Genomic DNA, 25,720 nt, shown 5'->3' with positions numbered 1-25,720 from the left:
ATATTATATATATTTAATATATATAATAATATATATATATTTTATTTAATTTTTTAAAAATTTTTTAAATGAATAACTCACAAACGATCCACTTCTCCATCGCGTCCAGAGACAGATATTCACATGGCATCTATGGACAAAGACACAAGAACTCATTTTTAAAAAAAAACCCTGAAACTACACCGTGATGCGTTTGTCTGAGCGACACTTTTTTATTTTGTTACAACAAGCAGTTTTGCAATATTTTCCTCTGACTCGTACATTTTCGTTTCTAGTTTCTTTTTTTTCCCTCCCTTCTCTAAACAAAGTTGCACTTTTGCTAGTTCAGTCAGTCTGCTTGGGTCAAACTGGGTTAATGAGGCTTCCTTTTTTTAAAAAAAAAAGGGAATTTTTTTTATTTGAAAACAGCGTCATTAATATATTAAAATATTTAGAAAACCGGGCCAGAAAAAAAAAAAAGCAGCCAAACTTACAGTGTCTGACTGAGCAGGATTGAGCATGGTGGAGGGGGCAGAGATGAGAGAGAGCAGCTGAGCGTTCCTCCACTGGTCCGCGGACAGGTTCCTCCTGGGGTAGACCATCTGAAGACTGAGCAGCGCATCTGACAGAGACTGCACGAGGTAGAAAAAAAAAAAAAAACACACCTACGATGTCAAGTTGAGGGTCGTAAATTAGACTAACTAACTCGTTGGTCAAAGCTGGTGAAGCCTCTTTTTTTTTTTACAAACGCTGACTCACTGCAGTATGCGACACACAAACACAGCTCTCCTACCTTTCCATGTGGAACAAATTCTTCCATCATTTTCTTCAAGGGGTTTTCATAATCCACAATCATCTGCCCCAACCTGGGATACTCCCGGTCACTACAACCAACACACACAGGAGCTTACTTAGTAAATAAGTTGAGTGTTTGAGGATAATGTGATGGCGGAATGGTAAAGTATCCGCTTATGATTTGACCTCGGGCAACCTAGGGGTTGCGTCCCCATATGTGGCCGCCTGAAATATCTAGTAATTGATAAAAAATAAATTTTCAATTTGCATTCAGCAGAGAACAAAAAAAAACAACAACAAAAAAAATAAAAATCAGTCTACTCTGGAAAGACCCCACACTACGATGTAACCCTATGTATAAAAAAAAAAAAAAAATTTCAATAAATTGGGGGGAAAATACAGCCGGTTCTGTCACAATGACAAACCATCATTTGATGGTGAAAACACTGACCTGAAACAGTGTAACTCTAGCTCGCCATGATAGAAGTACTTTAAGTAGTACTTTCTGCACCTACAGAGTAAAAGCTAATACCCAGTCTAAGGCGTGTGTGTGTGTGACTGTCAGATCACCTGGCTCCATGTGTCATCTCGTGAGCGTAGTTGTACAGTCCTATGATTGCTTTCCTCTCCTCGATGCGCGACAGTATGATCATCAGCGTAGTGTAGGTCACCACCAAGTCCAGGTAGTTCTTGGTGAGGTCAAAGTTCACCGTCTGGTGGGGTTAAGAAAAAAAAAAAAAGAAAAAGAATTGTGTTTTACAAAATCTCAAACTGTATTGTCCTTTATATTATTTAGTAGAAAAGAAATGGGATTTTTAATAATAATAATAATAATAAACTTAATGTGTAGCAGTCATAATAATGTTGATCAGAAGAGAAGAAAGTGGAAGTATGACAGTGGTAAATGGTTGGGAAAAAAAAAAAAAAAAGAGCAGTACTTCCCGCAACCCCTTCACTATTATTTGAATTATTAAACGATCTCTTTGCAAAAAAAAAAAAAAAAATGGAGTACACAATTGAAATAGTAGAATGACTACCTGACCATAAAATACTTTTCTGTACAATTATAGCAGTACTAGTGGCATTTACTGCTTATTTTTTACTGTTTGGTTTGGGATATAAAAACCCAGACTTCAATGTTCATGGATTGAGTTTCTGACAGGAATTAAGAGATTATAAATTATTATTATTAACGTTTGTTTACTTTTTAAATATATATCTGTTATTTCAATACTTACCAAATAATCAGTTAGTATTTCCCATAAGCAATATTTTAAGACCTTTTCCTACCAACGTGATGATGACATTTACAAAAGTACACAATGAAAAAGAACATTCGACTTATCCTTCGGTGTTTCACGTAGATTTGGCACTTACGATGTCAAAAAAGACCTGGCAAGCATCAATGGTGTTGAGCAGCTCACAAACGTGATCCTATTAGTAAAGAAACATCCTTGGTTAACGTCGATAATGTCCGAGTACTTTCACATCGCACTTGTGTCTGCGCGTTTTCCCCTCACCTTAAATTCCATCACATCAACAAATGTAAAGTAATACAGCGCCAGGTTTTTCAGAATCTCGGACTTCTCCTTCTGCAGCTGGGCCAACTGTTGCTGTAAAATCCACACAAACACAGTTACGTACAACTACACACGTGTGTCCCACTCTAACACACTAACACTGCCTAAGGTCTTATTTTCTACCTTTAAAATAACCAAAAAGTAAAGTAGGTAGATGGTAGCTTTTTACCAACTATTTAATCATAAAATAAATAATATGATCATAAATAATTAATTCATCGTCTTATCAAGGCTTTAAAAAAAAACAAAACATCTTATTAATAGATGATATATTTAGTATTTTCTGCTTAGCTATGACATTTTCTCTCTACCTCAAAAAAAGCTGGAAAACAACCACTGTAGACTTTAAATCTTTTTTTTTCCCCCAGGAGCCTAAAGAATAAATCCTGACTCTAGGCTTTATCTGACAAATGGCTTAAAGATCTTTATATTTAAATACACCGTGAAGGCTTCATCTGTCTAGATGACAGAAAAAAAGACAGAGGTAAAATGCTCTTTAAACAAAGTGGAAAAGGGCAGAAAATTAATGTAGATGCAATGCTGCTGCTGCACTGAGGACGTCTGAGGACGTCTGAGGACGTCTGAGGACGTCTGAGGACATCAGACCTGTTTAGTAAAGTCGGTGATTTTTTTTCTCAATTTTTCTTGCAATATTGTGCTGGAGCTAAGTGTCTGCATGAATCTATTCATACGTTAGAGTAAGAGTAAGCGGTCGAGTACCGTATTGTTCGGACTATAAGCCGCAGTATTTTTCATCCTTTGGAGTTCGCAACTTATACTCAGGTTGCGACTTATATATGAAAATATATAATTTTAAATGTTTGTTATTTTCACACTGACAGTCACTAGAGGGCACTCTAGACTTGTGTATCAGTATCTGCTACTGCTGTACCACTATAGATTTCCATGTTTGTTATTGTCACACAGACACCCGCTAGGGGGCACTCTAGCAGGCTGGTACGACTTATACTCCGGAGCGACTTATACTCCGAAAAATACGGTAATAACATAGGGTAAAATATATGAAGTCCTTCAACTAACCACAGTTATAAATATATTACAGTATATACGGTAATAAGACACAATTGACAGTTGAATAAATGGACTGGGTTTTTAATCATAGCACTTGTTAGTAAGTTGCAAGTTAAATGTAGTCGGTAGTATTGGGTAGTACGTTAACATTCTGCTTGATTAAGTTGATATGTTACAAGCAAAACAATGGACGGCCGTCAGGATTTGGGCAAAACCAAATTGGAAAGGCTAACCAACTGGATCAGAGGCTCTCCAAAACAGCTGCTCCTGTACGGTATTCCTAGTCTGCACTGGTCAGTAACCATTAAAACTGGTCCAGTGAACCAGCAGCGCAGTGATGGGCGACTAAAGCTTAATGGCGCACGTCAAGAGCACCAAAAGGAGGGTAAGCGGTAAAATTGATTTCTGGATGCCTGTCAGGCCTTGGTCCTTAATAAATAAGCGAGTGCATCCATTTCTTTTAAACAATCCTTAGTGCAGGCAGTCAAGCTAGTTATTCAAACAGCCAGCCGATTTGCTGGCATGCGAACTTGCCATTCTGTCACTCGAAGGATGAAGGAAAAGAAAAGCTGTGACAGCCGGTGTGACAAACGATAAAGCTGAGCAAAGGAAAAAAAAAAAACGCTAGAAACTTCGTAAAAGCAGTACAAAAATACGTGATCCAAAAACATAGATATATATCAACTTAAATACAGAAAAATAACAGGAACTTAGATACAAAAACTTACCAAAAAGCACATGTCCGGAATAAGCCAAGATTAGCATGCAAAACACAAACACAGAAACAAAGCAGAAAACAACATAAGACACAATTTATGCACATTTATACTGAGAGAAAAAAAAAAAAAAAAAAGCCGTTAGCGACATACACACGATTGCACAAAATGCTAAATGGCAGCTTCACATCGACACGCGCAAGCATGAAGCTATGAACTAAAATAACAGGTTGAGTTTAGTTCTCACTGACACACATACACATACGCACATTTTGACATCTAAGCTTAATTGATTAAACATCACTTTTTACGATAATGCTTCAAAATATATTTAATGATTTGGTCAATTTTAAGTCGAACATTTGATTGTTATTATTATTCTCCAATAGACAGACTTTAATTGTTATTTATTGCTTTTGTTGAAAGTTCCTAGGTATCGGATCCTACGACTACAGTTGTTTTGTTTTTTTTTTTACATTTCTACGCAACTGTTTCTGTTTCAGTTATTGACGTTTGAAAATGAAAATCGGAAGCACATGTTATTAGTTTACCTCAAGATACTCTCACTTTTTCTCCAGTTTCCCCATCATTTTATCTGACTTGATTTGAGTAAGCAATCCATATTGATATTTTGAAAAAGCACTTCACCACGCAAAGATTTGTACATCTAATAAATAAAAGGTCAGTTCACTCAATAATAAATTGGCATATAGAAAATACCTGGATATACTTATTTAATTTAAAAGTCAGAATGTTTGTTTATAAGGATCAAAGACTCCAAAATGTTGTTGCAAATCACAAGTAATATTCGTATGTTTGAATAAAATGAGCATAACAAAGTATTGACATATAAAATTGAATTTTAATTTTTTTAAAATTTTAAAGTCTCTCTGTGTAAGTAAGCCTTTTTGTTACTATTATTATTATTGTTTTTATTATTATTATTAATAACATTATTTTTGTTATTATTATTCAGCTGTAGCACTCTTTTTTCTTTTTTTTTTTTAAAGAGTTAATTGTTATTGTCTGGTAGTTAAAAGGAACGTATAAACATAAACACAAAACACACGTCCCCGCTGGACCACACTTAACTTTCTGATATTGCATCTTGGATCTCTAAGGAGAACTGGGCAATAATCGCCAGTTTTCACCGCTGCCCACATCAGTGCAGCCCAGTGCTGTTCTGACTCACCTTTTGTCCCTTTACTGTGGTTTTAATGTAACTATCTAAATGAGACGGACGATAGACCATTTCTCCTCTGTATTAAACAAAGCTGGAAATTATGGCTAAACAAATCGTCAAAATGATAGGAATTTACTTTTTTAATTTATTAATTCATTCCACTTCCCCTGAGTCCTGTTTTGCATAAACTAAACTAAACGCTTTACTTACGTTATTATTCCGTGTTTCCACGGCAGGGAATTTCCTGACGATGAACTTCACCGCACTTTCCAAGTTCTTGTCGACCAGATAGGAGGGCTTGGCCTTGGGGTCGCCACATGCCTGTGAAATCAAAAGGAAAAGAGCTGAAGGGTCACAGCATAAAATAACTAACTATTCTTAAAAAAAAAAAAAAAAAACCAAACACTTCCGTAATAGTCAGGTATGTTAGAAATGTGAGTGCTGACAGTGAGAACTGCGTCATCCAAAGCGGTAATAATGGGACGTGATGAGGAATGAAAAATGCTGACTCTGCTGACAGCGATGACGTTTTCCACCAAAGCAACTTTAAAGAAATGGAAACAAGCACGCACGAGGCTTAGCGTAGTGTTCTGGACTGATTTTTGGGTTAAATGTACAAATCCAAGGTTTGAGACATCCGACAAAGGGTTTCGCCCTCTTTGGGAAGCAGAGTAATTTTGTCTAGAATAAAACCTGTACACATTAAAATGGATTGGTCTCCGTCAAACGTGCAGGCTTCGAAAAACAGACTCAATGCACAACGCAAAACAGTCTCTCTCTTCTTGTAGTGTGCATGCTACAGTCTCTCTCTCTTCTTGTAGTGTGCATGCTAACATAAATTGCACTCATGTTTTGTTTTTTTTTTTTTGCTTACTCTATATTAAGTGACGGTAATATATTAGCTTGTTTTGTCAGTGCCTCCTCTGGTGACTTGAAATGTCTGCATTCATTTTAATCCAAAATTGCAGTATTTAACGCGTTTATGTTATTGTAGAGGATGACATCGCCAATTAGATTCATTATGCAGTCACCCTGAAGGTACAGTTTACTTTATTTATTATTTTTGCATGATCCCTAATATGTTTATTTTTCCGTCAGATATTAAGGCTAAAGCTAAGATAAATAATTTTTAAAAAAAAGCTTAGTGTCCTTTTGTTTTATAATCTGAAGGCCAGTGCTAGTGCGGAACGGAGCGCTAAGCTTTTTATTTGTAATTCAGAGGTAAGCGGTCGACTAACTACCAGATTTTTTGTTGCGACTTTGTGTTCTGCATCACGCTGCTCGCTGAAGTGCCTCTTAGTTCAGTGAGTGAGTGAGTGAGCAAGGAGGAGGGAGGTAGAAAAAAAGAGAAAGAGAGAGCGAGCGAGGGGGGGGAATATAGGAGAAAAAAGAAGAGATGGTAATTATTTTTTGGGAATGCTGTCAATTGAAAATGAAAAAAAAAAAATTGAAATCATTCAATATTGGTATTGACAAGTTCACAAAAAATATGGTAAATCAGAATCAGCCCCCAAAAATTGTAATTTCTAGTTTAAGGGCAAAATAAGCAACCCTTACGGTAGCAAACAACAACACAAAATTCACATTTTAATCACGCCCTATAAACAAACGCCTTAGAGCAACACCTCAGCCATTTAACTGGATTTCACTTAGCATAGCTCTATATAAATTCAAGCATCAGCGAGTGCCAAAATAAACAACAAAATCAATATATACCTGTTTGTGCAAACAACAACACTTGGAAAATGTAGTACGATTATGATATCGCAGTGGTCGCATGTAGGAGGTAAGGGTTACTGTACATGCATTACCTAGCAAAATTGCACTTGATGACTACAACTAACACTAAGTCATAACACTGGATATTATATATGGCATTAACTAAGTTGTCCTGCTTTCAACAATTGTTCATTGTAGTAACAATTCCTATGGAGTTTTATAATAAAATGGTGTAAACATTTATTTGAATACCGCAAGCCCTGGCAGATGGTGCTTTGAGAATTACTCAACCTTAGGCTACCCCTTTTAGCATTAGCATTTAGCAAAGTTCTTGTTTCTCAAAGAACTATTTGAGAAGTGGGTGATTTTTTTTTTTTTTTCAATTTTGAAAATGTGTATACATCTTTTACTAAAATCATTTTCAATCAGAGAGATGATCTGTCCGTTTCTGCTACTAACTCTCACTAACCTCGGGACAGTGATGTCCTCAGCGCCTGATAACATGAACTGTCCCTGTAACCACCAAAATAACTAGAGATGCACAGATTGCGATTTTGGCCGATTCTGATTTGCAATTTTTTGATAATTCTCTAGTGCAACATTATATTCTCATAACAAGTAAATATGAAAATTGTCCGACCAAACAAACAGGTTCTCTTATCATTCAACAACTCCCAAAGTAAACTGCTTCGTGACTGGAATGAGGTACTAAAGGAAAATGTCTTTCTGACAAATGAAAGCTTGTGCACACCAAGCTTTTACTAGCATAACAAAACAAAACAATCTGCAGTTTTACACTTGTTTTGTAGTAACTAAGAATTAAGAACAAAGTATGCATTCCCCCCCCCCCTTATCTTGAAATACAAAGACCCCTTCTTCCCCCCCTTATCTTGAAATACAAAGACCAATATTTACCCACATTAAATAAAGTCCGATGCGAACTTTGTTCTTTCAAGTCGTAAGTGCAGTGAGCGATAACAAAAAGGGCATTTCACTGCAAATATCTGCAGAGGCAAATTGCTATTTCTTGAGACTAAATGGCAAATGGTTTTGTTTTTCTGACAATCAAAAGCATCTCTTTGTCGTCAACTGGCAAATTATCGTCTTTTTCGAGGTAAACAAAAGCTTGCACAGCTTGAAAGAGTTCCGAAAACACTACGGTCTGAAACGGCTGAACTTACTTTTATTTATTATGGCTAGAAAGTTTGAAACTTTCTTAGCTTTCCAAAAAGTATATCCAAGCTAACTACGTATTAGCTCCAGCTTGTTAGCTTCTTCTACTGTTCCAGTCACCGGCTGATCAGTGCATCTCTAGTATTGACATGTCAAAAACATATATATATACATATATACACATATATACATATATATATACATATATACATACATATATATACATATATACATATATATATACATACATACATATATATATACATACATATATACATATATACATACACACATATATATACATATATACACACACATATATATATACACACATATATATACATATATATATATATATACACACATATATCTATATATATACACATATATATATATACACACACAAACGTATTTTGTAAGTAGAGTAACACACTTGTGCCTACCATAAGAAATGGCCACCAAAATGTCTATTTAACCCTGAAGAGAATCTTTCCAAGCTGCTGTGTATATTTTAAAGTGCTCTGATTTCACCTTTTTTTTTTATGAGAGAACAAGTGCATATAATAATGACAAAGATAAGGTAGCAAAAAAACTCAGTGGTTCCCAAACGTGTCCTGCAGTGTCCCTTTCTTTTAGAACATACCTCTAAATATTTTTCTTGTAAAATCTACTGAACTTTTTTTTTTTTTTTAAATAATTCCTATAGAACTATTGCTTTTGAACAAAGTCAATAACTTTTCTAATAAGTACAATTTCCTCACTGTGGAACTATTAAAGAAGATATTGAAATTACCTTTAATTAGCCTTGCTGTGCTTCAAAGTTTTTATAGATTGTACAGACTGCATTTTATTAATACAATATGATTTTATGACAAATATTATTAGTCAGAATCTGCATTTACGATAAGTTCAGGTTACCCTTGAGTCACATCCTTTTTAATTAACACTGAAAAGTTAAGGAGAGTATTTGGCTTCCTATTGTCTCGCACCCGAACACAACGGCAAATCGCTTTCTAATGATGTCTGTATATTAAGTGAAAATGACATGTTAATTAGTGGCAAGAGCAATAAGCTGACTGTGTTTTGTAGAAAAGGGCTTGATGGACGAATGGATGCAACAGTACAGTAAGGAGCAGGGGGTTAATGATTGACAAGGAAATGGGGGAAAAAGCTGAGCATCAGTCATGGCCAGAGAGAAGTATGGACGTTGTTGTCTGTATACCAAAACAGACTGTGGTCTTGTCTCCACTAGTGTTTTTAAACTCGAGGTTACAATTTTCAAATGATCCCACACGCAGACTAACATACAACAGGGACTGCATTTACTGCTCCCTGTTGAGAAGCTGGTACTTAGAACAAAAAAATGTACTGCTAATTGTGGTGTAAAATATTTTGGATTTAGACTTGGAAAAAAAATATGGAGTATATGCTTCCTGGGAAGGAAACTTAAAATAAAATCAGACATTTTTTATAAATACGCAATAGACCTGTCAAAGAAAATTCAAAACTATAAACCAATATTTGGCTTAATAGAGTTGATAGATTTAAGTCATTGTTGCTTTAACAAAATATCTGAGACACCCATGTCCTCAACTATACTACAAAACTACTGTCTCTTCAAATTCAATTGTCTCATCCGTTTGAGATTTTTTTTTTCAGTCAGTTTGTCAGTCATGGACTACTTTATTGCCACGTGCTTGGTGAGGTTGTTCTGACTTAAGCTGGGCGGGGTGTCCGGCCAGAAGTTAAAGCCTCTGCTGGGCGTTGAGATGATATTTTTTAAACGCAAGATTCTTTGTGAAACGACAAAGAATGTAAAGAGTGTGAAAACATTGTCACTGAAAAAAAAAACAACTTTTTTTAACGTGTATTTGTGTGCAACATTCTGTCTATGCGTTAACTTTTTTCCTTATAAATATATATCAAATATATATAATATATGACTTATAAATATATATAATATATATCAAATATATATAATATATGTATATATTTTTTTAAACATTTGGAGAATTAGCTTGTGTTTTGACATACATTTCTGCCGCTTCTGTTAAAGTAATAAAAGAAAGATTTATTCTCTCTTGTAATACAGGCCAGAAATGCAAAAAGTAAACATCCTCTTCTAAGCCTACATGTGAGAAAAAGAAAAAAAAAAGGACAAAAAAGCCCAGCCTTACCCCCATGTTTACATGGTTATGATTTCATGTGGAGTGGGGCACAAAAGACAAGACCAACAGATCAGTACAGGTAGCCAGGAGCCAGAGGACAGGAGGGGAGGAATGAGGAAGGAAGGGGGGGGGGGGGCTGGGGAGCCATGACAGGGAAAGCAGGCTTTATCAGTGGAAGGTGAGAAACTTTGCAAACCTTCCAAGTGTGTCCTTGCTGCATAAGAGAAGGGGAGAAGCATTGGAACGGAGAGAAGAAGAGAAAAAAATCAAAAAAGAGAGGCAACCCAGAAAAACTACCTGGTCAGTCATCTCTCTCTCTCTCAGACACACATACACAAATCGGAGAAACTAACACAACACATGGCCAGCCGTGACAACGTCAACAGTCTGAAATATATATAAATATATATATGTATATATATATAAATATAAATAGAGTTGTCGAAGCCGAATTTTCAAACCATGACAAAATACTTTAATATTAATATAATTTAGTTAGAGTTAGGACAAAAGCTATTGTCAGTACAACCATTGTTTCAATAGAATTCAAGTTCATTCACCGTTGCCTGATTGCTGTTACAGATCATTATTAATTGGTGAGTGCTGTCTGATGCAATGATACTCTAAATTAATTATTTATTGCTCATGTGTGCAGACAGCAATCAGTGTCATTTTCACTAGAGCTACAGATCAAAGGGCGTATACACACAAAAAATTGTAAAAAAAAAAAAAAAAAATTGTATACACACAAAAAAAAATTGTAAAAAAAAAAAAAAAAAAAAAAAAAAGAGATTGACGCCTTCAAAGTCACTGCAAAGTAAGACCAAATACGTTTTAAAAAGTTTTCTTCGGAGGGTGTAAATTAGCCTTTGTGCTAGTAAAAGACATGTGTGATGCATCCGTTAAAGGCTCAGTCTTCGGCGGCAGGAAAGAGACCCACCACTTTCGACCTCACGTTGTCTCAATTGGTGTCTGAGAATTGTATAGTCGATTTAAAACATAGTGTTTCATAATGCAGAATATCATAGGATTTTGGTCTGTCGCTGCCTACGGTTGACGACACTGCTGAACTTGTTCCTAGGCAAGAGAGCATCAAAAACCAGAAAGTTTTCTGGCAATAGTTAACACTGTAGTGACATCAAGTCACAGATGTTGGATGTTTTTCCTTTCTGACCTGCCTGGCAACAGAAAAACTTTTTTTTTTTTTTTGTAAAACAGTTACACATTTAGCTTTTGCTCTATATGCCCATTTTGAATCACGTTCATCCTGGTCATTACCAATAGAAATCAGGGAGGCCCGGTCTGTGTTTTGTCTTTTGAATGTATACTCTCTGAACAGATATGTATTCTGTTATCCTTTCTTCTCCACACCAGAGATATATTTACTTTATGGCAGATCTTGTAGATGAGAGAGGAGACTCACAAAACCCCTGAACCGGTCTGTTATTCTGACTGCACGCCTAACTAACGTCTCACTGGCATTCTCCTACAAGTACCACAGTATCCCTAAAAGTGGGATGTCAAATAATGTACTGTAATGTAATGTACTTTTTGCATGAAAACAGTGGAGTAAAAAGCTCTAAAGGCAGCCTATCTTATACTTTTTTTAAAGTTCACAAAGACAGTGCAACTTCTGATTTTTTTATGAACTTTCTACTAGCAATCTCAAAGCATATAGCATTTTACTATGTACCAGGTACACCCTTGGCAAAACAACACTCTTCCATACCTTCGCCCTATGGCTGATCATACTTTATACCTTTGTGGTTAACCTCTGGAAATCGCTTTTTTTTTTTTTTTCTTGAAAAGTTGGAGCTAGTGCACTCTTTCTCCATTTGTCAGGCGACGTCTCATTCTCGAGGACTGTCTTAAACGACCATTGCAAAAAAGTCTGCTGCCCATCTTCCTAAACATATCCATACCTCCATTGGCGTGTCATCCGGAACAACTGCCTCAACTCACACATCATTGCTCTTGAAGCTGTCCTTCGTACTAATTCTTTACACGTTCCGATTAATTCTCTCTCCTCCGTCCATCCTTACGTCCCTCTTAATTTCCCCTTCCTTCATAAGCTGCTCGATATATTCTCTCTTCTCATCACACTGTCCGCACAGTTGGCACGTTATCCCTTCCTATCGTGACCAACCTGACCCCGCCTATTACTGTGACTTATGAAAAACGAATGTTTCCTCAGCATGACTTTTACAATCATTTAGCTAACGGGCAATGGTAAAGCACTTGTTATAAACCGTACATCACCTAACACTGTAATCTGCCTCTTTGGGGGAAACTGAGTAATTCATCAGATAGATAACAGATTTACAGCCCTCCATGCTGATAGCTGATTGGTCTACTATGAAAAAACAGCCAATGGGGAAACAGGCGCACATGCACAGTACCACACGACATGCAGTCTATTTTTTTTTTCTTTCTGTAGTGTGTGCACTGTCATTAGCAGCCTGGCATTGACGTAGGGTGTGTGCATGTTTTTTTTAATCTATAATTTCATTTTTGACCATAACATTTCTAGAGCTTTAATCTCTGTTTGATTTATTGGTCGGTACGTTCTGGCTCGAACAAAAATTCTGATCATTTACAGTCAGTCCTCCTCTACCATGTCAAAGACATCGACACTGTGGCAGCATTTTAGAAAATAGATAACTGTTAAAAAAAAAAAGTTGAATGCAAAGTTTGCATATCACAGCTCAAACTACAAACATGGCACACCTAAAAATGGTAAGCTAACCTGTCTACGTCAAGTTGCTCCGTCCGTTTTGAGTATATGAACTTATCAGAATGGGCATATTTTAATTGTTTTAGTCTAAGAACGGTTTTATAAATGCAGATGCACTCTCCCACAACAATGGCAGCAACCCTCAGATACACCCAGACCACGCTGGATGTTTAGCATCTTCCATCATCCAAATTACTTTTTTTTTTTAATTATTCAATTTCTCAATGGTCTTGATCTGGTTTGTTTAATTATTATTTTTTTTCTCAAAGTGGAACTGTCCTTTAGTTAGTCTACTCGTGTCTCGACCGCGAAGCTGAGATCCGATGTTCAGTCTCGCTCTGTGCAAGGATATGTGCAGAATGGAATGATGGCGTCTGTGAATTGTTATATGACGAAAAACAAGTGTCTAAATAGTCCACTTATTTATTATTGATCGATAATTTAGGTGGACGAGGCTATCATGCAGAGCACAACCACTCCCCCTAGAGTGGTACTATAATGACAAAGATGCTAATGAAATCTGAAAAGCTGCCATGGTTCAAGGATAAGGGAATGCAAAGAACATACAGTGTACATCATTTCACAATAGATCAGTACAGACGTGGAGGATAGGAGTGAAGATGATGGGACACAAAAAAGGAAGGTAAGTGGAAATGAAAATAGGCAAAACACAAAACCAGGACCACCCCTTTATTTTCTTGCGTGTTTAAAGTCTATGGTAGTGTCAGACTGCTAGAAGAGTTAAAAAATTACCAATTAAATAAATTGTTTATATTTTTAAATTATTTATATTATTATCTGGACATAAACCCTGATTAATTCAGAGCACGGATAAAACTACTCCTAAAGCAAATTATTGTGCTTTTTCTTCAAATTTTGGCATGCCTTACTGGCTTCTTTCAGCGTTGTAACAATCTCATTTATTCGTCATAAACACTGGCTTATTATACACAGGCAGATGCATTCAGGCAGACTCCAGACTATTTTACACCCATAATCATCTATTGAGTAAAAAGAAAAAACCTAGAGTCCAGAAACATCCATGTGATGTCACAGTGCTGCATATTATTGCTCATGTTTTGCAGTAAAATTTAAAATATAGCTTAAATGAATTCAGATAGTCTAGTGTGTCACAAACCTGTCAAGTTTTAACTTTTTTTGAAGTAAAACATTTATTTCTTTTAAAGATATTGATGGAGAACATCATATAAAAAATACCCTTTTTATTCTTATGTTTTGCTGTAATACTAATGAAATAGTTCATTCTGATCAACTGTATATGTTTATTTAAGATTATTTAAAAAATGACAATTGATAAATACACTTGACTTGCAGATAATTCATGTCAATGTATAAAATCAAGAGTAAGGTTAATTACAAATTTGTCAAATATTCTGTGAAATATTTTGGTGTTAGTAAATGTTTTAAAAGTTGGATCCTCTGTAGCCTGTTAGTGTGTACCCTGCTACTCACATCAAATACCTGCCAGGTTAATACTGCAAATAATAATGCAATAATGTAATGCAGAAAACACTGATTGCAACATAATATAATGGTTTACATTCGCTTGGGCTGAGACCATACACAAGTTAATAATACAAATCTAAGAGTTGTGAGATTAGCCAAAGATTATAAAATAGTATTGTTTTCACAGCGTTAAATCCATAACAAACCCTGACCCTGTGTTATCTCAATTAAATCTGACGACCGGTGAAAATATTATGATCGTTGTAGGTAATAATGTGGCTTTATTGTCTATTAATTAGCTGGCGATTTTGGGAAGACAATGCTTAGCTTGTAATTACTTGTGGAATCTCGTCAATGTTGCCTTTAAAATCAGGCTTCTGCTCCTCTTGATATTCTTTCTGTTTTGGGGAAAGACGACGCCCGACTCCTAGCATAGCTTAGGCTGCAGCCGCCGCCATTACAGCCGACAGTAACCACTACAGCCACAGGCCTACACATTGCTACAGCTAAATTTGACCATTTTTTTATTTAGTTGTAGCCTCTAATTAGTATAATTATACCGCACGAACCACAACAAATGTCAGTGTTTGTAGTACACCTGAAGGGAAATCGGTTTACACCCTAAATCCCAGTATCAACTTTACCGCAAGCTAACCGATAGCTAGCGGCTAACCGAGTACACATCTGCATCCAGAAAAACATACTAGTGTCTAATGGTACATATTTCTTATTTTATACACAATTATTGACAACAATACACAACGTTTTATATTAACAGGACGTTATAGAACAGTATGCGCTGCTGTAGCTGACCAAACATTCACGCTGTACTGTTAACACTGCTTTTGACAGTGGCTATGGATGCAAGTGCAGATGCTTTTATAGCTAATCTGCCCGTGTCCAAGTGTGTTTAATAATATTGTACGAGCGTGCTTACCTTTTTAATATTGTAGACACGAGTCAACATCCCGATGCCTCTGTCGTTGAGGATGGTTAGTTTTTCTGCCAGTTTCTGCTGGCTGGGCTGAATCACTCCTCGAGACATTTTCTTTTTCGGTTAAATCTTCGATTCCGTCCGGAAATTATATGAAATCACAGATATTTAGAGTTTCTGCTGTAGAAGGTGAAAAATTACGCTGCGCCTGTTGTTAGATTTCGCCCATGTTCAGATGACTGGGGTTTATACAGCGGCTTCCTGCACCTCGCCCCCGCCGTCTTCCTGCCTATTTTTTCGGTGTCAGATATGAGGAGTTGCCCTGGTCTTCGTAACGAGGTTGAAGCCTGTTGCCTTCACGTGTCCATCGTTCAAAGTAAAATCTCACACCCTGCTACTATGGCAGAGGTATTCCAATAGCCAAAAGCGAAACAGTTTATTAATAAAGAATTACAACATTCGTTTCTGTATTCTGCCTACAATTGTTTCTATATTAATATTATTTAACGTGTATATTTATTTAACGTGTTTATTTACTCGTTTACATATGTGCCTTTATTTACGTATTTGAGGTAAAACGTCACATTTTCAGACACGATGTCAACATCTTAAATGTATTTTGTGACCACAAAAAAAAAAAAAAAAAAAAATTTTGTGACCACAAAAAACTAAAAAAAAGCCAAACAAAGATAATCACTTAATCCCAGTTTTAGCCCACCGTTATTACGTCTGAAAAAGGAAGACTGAAACTGGAAAAAAGAAAATCACTTAATCCCAGTTTTAGCCCAAGGTTATTACATCTGAAAAAGGAAGACTGAAACTGGAAACTAAAATAAATTATTTGAGGGTAATAAAAAAAATGAATTGGAGAGAAAGATCAAGATAACACACACACACAAAAGAAAATACCTAAGATATATTATGAAAAAGACACAGAATAATAAAATATAATAAATATAATATAATAAACAAAGAAGAAAATAATATTAGCTGTGCTGTAGGCCTGCACAATTAACTCACTTTGCACAAATGACAAAACAAGTTATTGTATGCTTTACTTACCTTTTTGACACGTCCAACTGGTATATTTCAAAACCAATCGCCAAGTAAAACACAAATTGGAAATGCTATAACAACTCTTGTTAATTGAGATAGATATTATTTATATTATATGAATATATAATATTTATTCATATGGTGATATATTACGTGTCTAACGATAACTTGGAACGATGTGAATGATGTTTTTTTTTTACAACATTACCATGTGTCCGTGAACTCAGCATTCTGTTGACGTAGTTTCCTGTTCTGCTCGCACTGGAACTCACTCGCTCTTTCGGTCGCTGCACTGTGGATTGTTAATGTTTTCATCATCGAGTGTTAGTAAGCTAAATAGAGGCTGACGAACGCAGATGTTCTGACATTTTCCAGGGCTTTGCGTGAGTTCAGACTCTTTTAGACCGGATGGGTGTGTCAAAAACAACTGACCGGGCGTAATATCGCCTTCAGAATGGGACCCTGCTAACACTGCTGTGTCCCTAGGCGTAACCAAACGTGAAGATTATAGATAATAATTATTAATATTATAGTCTCCCATTTTATAGTTCATTCAAATTTGATTTAGGACAATCCCAAACAAAAAGGCCCAATGAAGATGAAACACTCGGACCAATGATAAAATTGTGTTTTTGATGAGAGTGATTACAAGGTTTACTGTTGTATATATGTATCAATATAAAGAAATATACATTTTGTACTTATGATAATATTGGTGTGTTCTTTTCACCCCTCAAAGAAAATAATGTGACTTTTAAAAAAAAAATATTTTTAACCTCTGCACAATGTTTGCACTTTGTTTTTTCATATTCCAAATTCACAAAACTTATGTGTCTAAGTCAGGCATGAGCAAAGTAAGGCCCGGGGGCCGGGTGCAGCCCGTTCATCTCCAAATTATATAATGTATTTATATTATCATTATACTTCTGCCTTTTCCCTGCAATACCCACATTTCCCAAATAGGTGGCGTAGAAAATGATGATGGGAATATATGGTTAAATATTAACAGTACAATGTGAAGCTTAAACAAATTTTGTGTTTAAAACAATTTGTTTTTGGAAAATAATCTACAGTACAGTATATATAAAAGTCATTTTAAAATCGCCAAATGTAAACATGTGTTTTTTTCTTTCTGCCTTACCCACGCTGCCTTGTGTCTCCCTTCAGGGTACCTGGGCTGTTAAATCTCAGTGTGATGCATTCGCTGATGCAGGAGATCCAGGGTTTTTCCAAAGGGCGTCTGAAGGAACAAACCACATGCGTCACTACAGTGACGGGCAGGAAACTGCTGGAGAAGAGACGTGAGGATGGTGAAGTGATGCAGGTAGAAGAGCTGGACCAGGAAAGCACATGTGGCTTTGTAGAAGATACATCTCTAGACCTTCAAGTTGGTGTTGTCAGACATTTTCTGCTACTGGGTAATATATTTTTTAACTCATGTATAAAAATGTTTGTATTGTAGTTCTGAGGTTTAGGCTATTGTTGTGTACTTTTGCAATTGTTGTTGATCGATCGTTTATCTGTTGATACTGTCACAAATTCACCATTTCTACTACTAAGTACCAAGTGCTACTGCTAAGAAGTACTGATGCTGATTCTATGATTTTTGCAGAGCATTTTAGCTTAAGCCTCGGCCTAAAAAGAAACCATTGCTAATTTAGTTTGTACACCACAATTATTACTACTACTAACATCTACTACTATTACAAAACTAGTACATATACATATATACATACAATAAAACAGTACATCTTTACAAATGCTCATTTAGTAAAATCAACATTTTGGCTAGAATTGTTAAAATTGTTACAAAAATATATATAACCACGTGATACCAAATAAATCATTGTCCTCCATTTTGAATTCACCTCGGAGAGCAGAGGCCATAAATCCCTGCAGTTTGAGGACATAGGTCGACTTCCTCACATTTCGCAGCACGAATCTGTTCCGCTGACACGTCCTTGGGCTTGACATTGAAACTCCCAATGCAGTGATACTATTTATGTCAGTAGCTCTTTAACTTCACTGCTGGAGAGAGAAAGGCTGAATTTCTCAGCGGGGATCAATGAAATATTACATCTGTTCAGTTACATGGAGGTATTGTAATGGAAACGCTGCTCTTTTTTTCCCCCCCTCCCCTCAGCGCCAGCTATCTATTCCACGTATCAGCTCTTTTATTATTTTTTATTTCTCAAATAGTTTTTTGGGCAATTGTTCACCTCGGCGAGCAGCCTTTTGTTTGATGCTCTTGTTACAGTTGTCTCATCGTGTTCATACGTCCCGTGAGACTGGGAGACGAGCTCCCGTTTCGTGCACTCAGCCGCAACAGTCTGCGCCTGGCGTTGCAGACGAATATTTTTTGTCAGTCTTTTATGCCATATGTCTATTTGCGGACATTAACTGACTATAAATAAACAGTCAATAAGCCGATGGAGCTCACGCTAGCAGGATTTATTGGGCTCCAATCAAAGCGAGTTTAGCAGCATGTTGTCTCTTAGATAAAACTGTGTCAGTCTAAAGCCTTTTTTTTTTACCATTTAACTTTTACATTTTTTTTATTCAGGAATATCTCAAGTTTCCTGACATTTCATGGATGTATAAATCTTCCATACTGAAAGCCAATGGAATATAAATGTTAGGGATTTACTAATCTGACTTTTTCCCGATCCCGATATCGATACCTGGACTTCTCATATCTGCTGATAACCGATATAGCTTCAATAGCATTGCTGAATTAAACTCTATACCAGGGGCCCCCAACCCCTGGTCCGGGGACCGATGCCAGTCCATTTGGTACAGGGTTATCATTTATCTTCAACTTAACAAAAAGTCGTAAGCAATTTGTAAAATGGCTGGTATCATAACTACGAGTGGAAGGCTCATTTAGACAGCAAGTTGCGGATATTTGACTACAGGTGATCTGAAGGAAAAGCCAAGTTGCAGAATTTACCAAAAAAACCAAACAAACTATGCAGTGGAATTCTTATAAAATGCTGAAAAACTGATACGATCGAGATACGATGATCTCACTGGGAGCTGGTAGAACAACTCTAATCGCTGTGGTTCCCATTAGTAAAAGCTTCAAAAGCAATGTATGGGGAGTCACATTATATATATATATATATGTATATGTATATATATATATATGTATATATATATATATATAAATATGTATATATATGTGTATATATGTATATATGTATATGTATATATATATATATGTATATGTATATATATATATGTATATATATATAAATATATGTATATATATATAAATATATGTATATATATATATGTATATGTATATATGTATATGTATATATGTATATATATATAAATATATGTATATATATATATGTATATATATATAAATATATGTATATATATATATGTATATGTATATATATATATATGTATATGTATATATATATATATGTATATGTATATATATATATGTATATATATGTATATATATATAAATATATGTATATATATATAAATATATGTATATATATATAAATATATGTATATATATATAAATATATGTATATATATATATGTATATGTATATATGTATATATATATATATATACACACTGAGCACTGCCATAAATGTAAAAGTACATTTTTGGAAACTTTGGTTTTTCTGGTTCTGTGATTAAAAACATTTAAAATAGCCTTTGATTGGCTTAAAAGTTGCACGTTTGAACTAAGATCTCTAAATCTAAGATCCTTCAAAAGAGCAATTTACACACCGTTTTAATTTGAATAATGTACTTAATGTGTTATATTTAAAAAAAAAATGTGGCGTTTTGGATTGTACGGAAGACGCTGTATGTATGTTTTTGTTGAAGATGTCGTGTCTGTCCTCAGGTTCTCAGGACGCGGCCCATGACATGGACACGCTGCAGAGACATAAGGTCAGTACGGACGGCCCAGTCGAGCAGGCGTGGCCCTTCTATGTTGTGTTTGTGTGTATGTGTGTGTGTGTGTGTGTGTGTGGTGATGCCAGATCTGAGATAAGAACTGTGCATTTCTTGGCCAGAAGAGCTTTGTTAATGTGATGCGGTGACAGCGTGGCTCAGAAGAGGGAGTGATTACAGCGACTCTCAGCCCTCGCTCTCACACATCAGACAGATGTGACGGCTCCTCTTTGCAGTAGCTGCTCCCAGGCAGCGGCACATATTGCTGCCAGTGCAGTCTCAGGATGATGGATTAGAGAGAGATCGCAAATACCTTCACTTTCACGTTGAAATCGAAGGAATAAAAAAAAAACCCTAAATAACCGTATCAACCGTAAGAGCAGAGGTAATGTTATTAGAACCTTGAAGACCGATAGCAATCTGAGGACACTGCTCTCGACAGCGATACATTTAATAAACCACTAACGGCGCAGGGATGACAATAAAACATATTAAATGTGTACTTTATTTTGAAATCACTTTTCTGATCTAGACTGCTGGTGCCCAACGGAGACATTTTCATGCAAAGGACCTGTAAGGAACCTTCATCATCGTCTGATGCTAGATGCTAGAACCAATCATGCACCGCTTTATGTATAGGAGATCCTAGGTTTATGACATCCTGCACCTACGCCTTTCCGTGGTTACCATGGTTACCATCACCATCTCCCATACATTTATTAATAAAACTTGAGTTGTGAAACAGGAATTTTGACGTATGGCGTTAAAAATTGCCCACTAGTCCCTGTGCAGATTATATATACCTAATGTGACTCTATATGTGGACGACAACTTTGTTTACATTCGCCGATTGTACGCCATAATCTTTGTCGCTTACTCGTAGTAATCGATTGAGGTAATAATTAATTTAGGTTACATTGCGTAAAAGTATGTTATGTAATTTGTTACAACTAATATGTTGTGAAAAATACATTTTTACACATTACAGTTGTTAGATGGCCAGTATTTGTCATGCGTTTTGTCAGGTTAAAAAAAAAAAGAAAGCACAAAAAGTATCGATATCGGTATCGAAAAATTACCACAAAAATAATTGGTATCAGTATTAATATCGAATCAAATATTATTGCACATCGCTAGCAGTGTAGCATTTGCTAACTGGTAGATACAGAAAAAAGCGCCGGTGATAGAACCAGTGAAGTTTTTCTAAAGTATCTCTCAAATGCTATTCATCTGTTAGCTTGTTGTTGCCCAGAAGGAGCCTGGGTGATGTTATTAGAGTGATTTGTTTTACTAAAACAAACTAGATAAAACACCGGGGCCCAGGCAGTGGAAGAAAGCTGTTGTTTACATCCGATTTGTTTACATCGTTGTTATCCCGATATCATTACATCAAAGGAAATACTGCTTCTTTTACACGATTCCACGATTATACAGCAGTACTTGAACTCACCAGAAAGTGTCTAATAATTTACTTTCAAATTCAGTATTCCTGTGCTGAATAATTTGAATAATTGCGATTAATCGCAACCCAAAAACAAGCCCTCCCTCCTCCCCCTTTTTTGCCGTAGCACAGTGGGCATTTGTCTTCACTGCAGGGCGACCTATGTTCAAATCTAGCTGCTTGCAGATGTGTCCTTAGGCAAGACAAATAATCTGGCATTTTGCACATCGTTCCTGGCCGCGCATTACTGGATCCAAGCCAGGGAGAACAAAGAGCGAAGGCCGTTTGGGGTAGAATTGTGCCAACATCATAAAAAAAAAAAAAGGGGGGGATTGGCTGCTTTATTCCTCCTAAAGGGGATTCAGCTAAAGGTGATGGATTGATACACATTTTAATCACTTATGCAGAGTTTTTCCTCCTGACAGGCTTCACGTGAGAGATACGCATAAAAATACCTGCAGTGTGTTGATTATAATAAAGGAACATTTTTTTTGGCTAGCAGTTGCGCAGTTTCAAGCAACAAAACGTGGATCAATCATTAAAGCGAGATGCATAGGAGAAGGTTACAGTACGTAGAGATCTTAGTCCTGTGAGGCTCAGGCTAAATGTAAATGAGCCTGGATGAATATTACCAAATAAATGTGTGTAATCTTCTCCGTCTTTCCCCCTCGATGCCCTCATGCTAATTCCCTCTCCGGTTTTTTTTTTTTTCCTCCTCCCCTCTCTTCATCTCTTCACCTTGCTTTTTCCCCTTCCTGTCAACCCCCACTGCCTTATCCATTCAGCCTGTGTCGTGTCATCAATATGGCCGACAGATAGAACGTGCATTACTCTCCTGCCGAGGCGAAACTGCCATTTAAACAAGTCAGTGCTCGGAGGGGTCATTTCCTCCATTTGTCTTGTTTTGCCTGTTGTTTTTTGTTTTTTTTTCAGGTGACTCATGTGCTTAATGTGGCCTTTGGAGTTAACAACCTGTTCCCAGATCAGCTGGCGTACAAAACAGTCAACATCCTGGATGTCCCGGACACGGACGTCACATCGCACCTGGGAGAGTGTCAACGCTTTATCGACCGGGCTCAAGAAGAGGTGCACAAATACACAAAGTTCACTCTCTAATTACAGTAGCTTCCTTTTAATTGCAAAATCACACTTACTGATAAACCTCAATGTTGCTTGTGTGCAATCTCGACCCAAACCACAGTAAAGACACTGGGTAGTAAAATGCTCTCTCGTCTGCCTTTCATTACACAAGCGCTGATGTTAAAATACCTCCACACTGCTGACATTGTTGACCTACTTAAACACTGAACCAGAGTGTCAGTTTGCTGGATACAAAAACACGTTTCCCATTACAAGTACAAATACCAGTATTTCAATGAAGTATTGGAGTGAATACCAATCTTTCCTATTATAAAATTTAAAGGGCATTTAACCCTAACCCTGAAGTCTTTCTTGCTGCCGTTTTCCCTATTCTCACCTAACTTCTTGTTGGGAAACAAAGCTGTTGGTACCTACTTCTTGTTGGGAAACAAAGCTGTTGGATGTGGCAACTAAATTCCAGGTCCGTCCGATCCGATACCTAAGCCCAAACGATCGACTTAACGTAACACGACACACTGTAAACGATGACACCATCGCCTCAGCAATCGAAGCCCGCGGCATGCCGAAGGTATCGCATTGATGGCAGTATCGGCAGATACAAGTTGTAGTATCTGTATCGGATACTAGTGTAAGGACCGACCTACACCTTTAGGGGCAGTAAAGAGAGGATTAGAACAGTAGAAAACAACACAACCTCAACAGTCAAAATGCTCCAAAATGCTTTTACTTAAACATGAGAGGAAATAAGGTCCTAAAATATTTTTCTGATTTGAGTCCAACTGGTGAATTGAAGTATGAATACTTTTCCGATTACCCATTCATTTATCTTCCACCTCTTTATCCTGTTCGGGGATGGGAGCTGGAGCCAATCCCAGCGGTCATCAGGCAAGGGCAAATACACAGCCACAACCAACTAATCACAATGGCATTTAAGCTTCGGTCAATTTGGAGTGAACAATGGATCCAATTTGCATGTTGTTAGACTCGAGGAAAAATCTCCAACTACACTTAGGAAACCTACACACCTTGGGAAATCAGGCCACCGCCTTCTCCAAATTCTCTGCCCTGACAGAGAGGGGACGGCAGGTTAACAAAGGGGGCACGTTTTGGTCATTTTGCTAACAAGGGAAACATCACTCTTCTTGATTCCCCCCCTCAAAACGTCCACTGACCACGGGAGGGAAACATCTTCAACTCTTCTTGATTCCCCCCTCAAAACGTCCACTGACCACGGCTCTAAACACTCCAACATGACGTGGACGTTCCTTGAACACATCTACTGTAACAGTCGGCTATCTGTTCCCCAGTACAATTATGAGGCGGGAGGTTAAAACCATGCTGGCATAATTTTATGCTGGAATGGATTTCCCTTGACAATCTCCCACCGCAATAAGAAGACTAGAATCTTATTCTTGTAAGAAAAAAAAATTAAAAAAAATTGGTGTGGTGTGTATTCACTCCTAGGCCTTTAGTGGTGTCCTGCCTGAATAAATCCACATCTTAATAACCTCATTATGTCTATAGGAACAGAACACCACTGCACACAACAAAATGTGACCTCTGCATCACCGCAGAGAGCAGTGGGCAGCTCAAAGGCCTGGGGAATAGAATACATTACATTACATTCCATTCGTTACATCCTAGTTAACTCGTGTAGCAACAATATCATAATAATCATCACAATTCAGGCACAGCTGTGACATAATGTACACCAAAAAGCATCAATAATAACATGACGCAATTATAATGTTATTAAAAGACAAAAGTCCATCCATCCATTTTCATCTGCTTAATTATTAAAAGACAAAAATTCATCCATTTGTATCTGCTTATCCGTTACCGGGTCGCGGGAGCAGCAGCCTCCATGACCGCCACCCAAATCACATTGCACCGTACCAACCCCCCAAACCTTCTTGTGGGTGGTGAGTCCACTGGAAGGTACCAACCGCCCTAACCGGGATTCGAACTTGCCCAGGAGGTGAACCCTGGGGTTCCACGCCAATGACAGAGACATTGCCCCTGGGCCAAAGCGACAAAAATGCATTTTTCTCATTAAAACTTCTGATTATTTGTACACAAATCCATCCATGCTAATGCTAAAAGTCCAGTGTGTCCTGTCAGTTTGAATTCGCCTTAGGTTGAGGATGTCACCTAGTGGACACTAACTAATGCAAGTTGCTGGATGCATTTTGATAGATTACTGTATGTTCCGTCCATTCGCTCATGCAAGTTGCTGGATGCAGTTTGATAGATTACTGTATGTTCCGTCCAATCGAATCACTCAAATCGCCAACGTAACTTTATGCTAGCAAGAAGACCATAGTGTTGGCCTTGGTGGTGCTAACTCAAAATCTGGTTGGTTAAAGACAAACAATCTCATTGCTATTCATTTTAAGCTACCAGCACGTGCACTACTGATTCTGAAGCCCTAAGGGCAGATTTCTTTCAGCCTGGCAACACATGAGGCTGAAATATGATTGGATAAATTAAAAAACAAAAAAACTTGCAACCAGAGAAAAGCTATAAAAATTATAGTTTTTTGGTATTATTTCATAAACATTCATGACAAATGTTGCTGGCCTTGTTGGTTCAATGCTGGATTTTTTTTTTTAGAACGTCTTGCAAAGAATGGAATCATTTCTTTGTCTTTGCGAAATGTAAAAATTGATTTTTAGGGGTGTTGGGTTGAACCAGGTGCACGTAGAAGTTGACTTAGTAG

General features: G+C 36.9%; 2 protein-coding genes across 4 annotated transcripts in view; one reads left to right on the top strand and one right to left on the bottom strand.

Moving 5' to 3' along the window:
• Window positions 1-15,870, bottom strand: part of nckap1 (NCK-associated protein 1) — a 32,660-nt gene extending 16,790 nt beyond the window's left edge. Inside the window, 8 exon segments of the mRNA XM_025060966.1 lie at window positions 75-130; window positions 474-611; window positions 773-863; window positions 1,345-1,487; window positions 2,152-2,208; window positions 2,295-2,387; window positions 5,496-5,606; window positions 15,484-15,870. Coding sequence (XP_024916734.1) covers window positions 75-130; window positions 474-611; window positions 773-863; window positions 1,345-1,487; window positions 2,152-2,208; window positions 2,295-2,387; window positions 5,496-5,606; window positions 15,484-15,591 — 797 coding nt within the window. The 5' untranslated portion in view covers window positions 15,592-15,870.
• The window catches only part of LOC103387740 (dual specificity protein phosphatase 19-like), a 12,173-nt gene continuing 1,415 nt past the window's right edge, over window positions 14,963-25,720 (top strand). Inside the window, exons 1-4 of one of the 3 annotated variants that reach the window (XM_025061001.1) lie at window positions 14,963-15,015; window positions 17,704-17,954; window positions 20,410-20,456; window positions 22,834-22,986. In XM_025061001.1, the coding sequence (XP_024916769.1) occupies window positions 17,732-17,954; window positions 20,410-20,456; window positions 22,834-22,986 (423 nt within the window). In that variant the 5' untranslated portion in view covers window positions 14,963-15,015; window positions 17,704-17,731. Of the gene's footprint in view, window positions 15,016-16,778; window positions 16,920-17,703; window positions 17,955-20,409; window positions 20,457-22,833; window positions 22,987-25,720 lie in introns of those variants that run through there. The other 2 variants (XM_008322498.3, XM_008322497.3) reach the window with 2 other exon arrangements.

The sequence above is a fragment of the Cynoglossus semilaevis genome, chromosome 12, assembly GCF_000523025.1.
Source record: "Cynoglossus semilaevis isolate Cse_v1.0 chromosome 12, Cse_v1.0, whole genome shotgun sequence".
Lineage (NCBI taxonomy): Eukaryota > Metazoa > Chordata > Actinopteri > Pleuronectiformes > Cynoglossidae > Cynoglossus > Cynoglossus semilaevis.
This window is presented reverse-complemented; position numbering and strand designations above follow the sequence as displayed.